General features: G+C 41.3%; 1 protein-coding gene across 1 annotated transcript; it reads right to left on the bottom strand.

The window, feature by feature from the left end:
* Positions 1–333: 333 nt before the first annotated feature.
* Positions 334–2,707, bottom strand: LOC146062840 (general transcription factor II-I repeat domain-containing protein 2A-like). Its single transcript, XM_083174845.1, has 2 exons — positions 2,292–2,707; positions 334–2,208 (listed from the first exon to the last, which is right to left on the bottom strand). The coding sequence occupies exon 2, from the start codon at positions 2,191–2,193 to the stop codon at positions 334–336; it is 1,860 nt and encodes a 619-aa protein (XP_083030971.1). The 5' UTR covers positions 2,194–2,208; positions 2,292–2,707.
* Positions 2,708–3,036: the final 329 nt, after the last annotated feature.

The following is a 3,036-nucleotide window of genomic DNA, read 5'->3' on the forward strand; positions in this document are numbered from 1 at the left end:
ATACGAATGTCCTACACCAGGGGTGGCCGGACTTTTGTAGCCTGGGATCTACTTTTTGAACTCTTACTTACCGGTGATCTACCGGCATCAATATGTTGGGAAATCTTGCAAATTTAGGTATTATCGTTTGGTTCACAGGATGGCACTCTGTATTAAGATGGTGTATCCGGTGCCAGGAACATACAAAGTAGAATAAAGAAAGCCCTTACCCCCCTTGTTTGCAGAAGGATAGGAACGGACACTCGAATGGTAGATGAAGAAAATAAGAGTTTATTGTACAAACATAATTGCACAAACAGACAGCTGTAGTTTTCATCAGAGGTGAAATCAAATTTAGGTATGAGATGACTTGCACTGCATGGCATCAGCAAGCTTTGAATACTCAGGGCAGTAGGTACTCGTTCCTAATCGTAAGCAGGCGTCAAGGTGGTCATCAGTTAGACTTGATCTGTATTTGGATTTGATTATTTTCATATGCGAGAATGCAGACTCACAAAGATATGTGGAGCCAAAAAGTGCTGTTATGTACATGGCACTTTTTCTTAGGTTTGGATATTTTTCTTCAGCAAGAAGCTTCCAAAAATTTCCTTCAGAAGACCGGGCTTTGATAAAAATATCATTTTGCAAAGTCATTATTTCATCTGCAACTGAAGAGGTGTCCATATGAAAAAGAGAGGACATTTGGGATGCATTATCATCAATATCCTTGTCTGTACCAAAGGGAAAAGACAAAAATGTTGCTAGCGGTTCAAGAAATCTGAAGTCCTTGAAACGTCTTTCAAAGTCTGATTGGAGGTTTTCAATCTGTTCCATATATCTGGAAATGGCAAGTTGCGAATGTTCTTTTTTTTGAGCATCTAGCTCAGAGAGAAGATTTTTAAAGTCACGCAGGTTGTACTGCTGGAGACGCACACACAGCATTTTCAGTTTCTGCTTAAAGAAGTTAATAGACCCAATCATTTCAACAACATTTTTGTCTTTACCTTGAAGCTGTATATTCAGTTCATTTAACAGGGCTGTGATGTCTGTTAAAAAAGCTAAATCTAGCAGCCACTGTTCGTCATCCAACTGCCTGTATTCCACATCTCTGGACTCTAAAAAATCTTTGATTTCGGGTAGTAGTTCTCTAAATCTTTGCAGAAATGCACCTCTACTTAGCCATCGGACATCAGTGTGCAATAAAAGATCATTATGTGGTGCTTCATTATTTTCAAGTTGTGATCGGAAGAGACGCCTCTGAAGACTTCGTGCTCTAATTGAATTTACAATTTTGAGTGCTATATCCATGACATCAGCCATATTTAGCATTTTACCACACAAAGCTTGCTGATGAATTATGCAATGATAATTCAGGAAGTCAGGAAATGTTTCATCATGTTTGCACAGGGCAATGAACCCATTGGTCCTTCCGGTCATAGACGGTGCTCCATCAGTGGTTATGGAAACAAGTTTGTATATTGGTAGTTGTGTGTCCTTTATGTATTCCTTGAAGGCCTGAAAAATGTCTTCCCCTCTAGTTTTTCCCTTTAGTGGCAGGATTTTTAGCATCTCCTCTTTAGCAGACATATCTTCAAAAACCATTCTAGAGAATATGCAAAGTTGTGATGTGTCTGTCAGGTCTGTTGACTCGTCAAATTGCAGAGAAAAGAAGACACACTCTTTTTGGTCTTTTTGCAGCTGCTCCACTAAATTGTCAGCCATAACTTCACAGCGTCGCATCACAGAATTTCTGGAAAGCTGGATATCCTGAATAGAAGACATAATCTCCGATTTGTTTTTAAAATCTTGGAATAATACATCTGCTGCCTCTAAAAAAGCCTCTTTCACTATTTCTCCATCTTGAAAATTTTTTTTTTTCTTTGCAAGTATGTGGCTGACACGCAATGATGCAATAGTAGCTGCCTTTGATTTAGCACTAGGTCTTGTAAAAACTGACTGCTGAGTGCCAAGGTGCAGTTTTAGCTGGTGAACTTTCTTCTTCCGCAATTCACTTTTAGGAGGATAATCGGTGTCAAACTTATTGTGCATGGTTTTAAAATGCCGTTCCAGATTCCCTCTTTTTGCAATTGCAACTTTAGAATGGCAGATCAGACATACACATTTTGAGTTTGACATTGTGAAAAAAAAGTCATTCTCCCATTCAGAGTGGAAATAGTATGTTTTTGGCTTCTTGGCATTTTGTGCAGTACTCATGGTGATAGCAGGCTCCTAGGAAACAAAAACATCATGATGAATATCAGTCCCCATGTCATATTAGCCACCATAGCAGCACACTCAGTGGATATACTTACCAATAGTTTGCCTGTTCTTCCTTGAAGACTCTCGTGGAGGTGATAAAATGCTCCTGCACTGTGACCGCTCAGACTTGTATTGTAGACAATGGCTTGCCTTGCTCAACCCTGCACCTCAAAGACTCTGTGACCTAAGTGACAACACATTTAGGCACCCCTGAAATTATACTGCACACATTTGGGGTACCAATGGAATTATACTGCATACATTTGGGCACCCTTGGAATTATACAGCACACATTTGGGCAACCCTGGACTGATAGGGGACACATGGGGGTACCAATGGAATTATACCGCACACATTTGGGCACCCTTGGTACAGCACACATTTGGGCACCCTTGGAATTATACCGCACACATTTGGGCACCCTTGGAATTATACCGCACACATTTGAGCACCCTTGGTACAGCACACATTTGGGCACCCTTGGTACAGCACACATTTGGGCATCCTTGGTACAGCACACATTTGGGCACCCTTGGAATTATACCGCACACATTTGGGCACCCTTGGAATTATACCGCACACATTTGAGCACCCTTGGTACAGCACACATTTGGGCACCCTTGGTACAGCACACATTTGGGCATCCTTGGAATTATACCGCACACATTTGGGCACCCCTGGCTGATATGGGAGACATGAGAGTACCAATGGAATTATACCGCACACATTTGGGCAACCCTTGGAATTATACCGCACACATTTGGGCACCCCTGGCTGATATGGGAGACATGAGAGTAC

This window comes from Crinia signifera, chromosome 3, assembly GCF_055691185.1.
Source record: "Crinia signifera chromosome 3, ASM5569118v1, whole genome shotgun sequence".
NCBI lineage: Eukaryota > Metazoa > Chordata > Amphibia > Anura > Myobatrachidae > Crinia > Crinia signifera.

Bases quoted from the DNA above. Each gene is read 5' to 3' on its own strand.
- LOC146062840 (XM_083174845.1), bottom strand. From the start codon at position 2,193: ATGAGTACTGCACAAAATGCCAAGAAGCCAAAAACATACTATTTCCAC.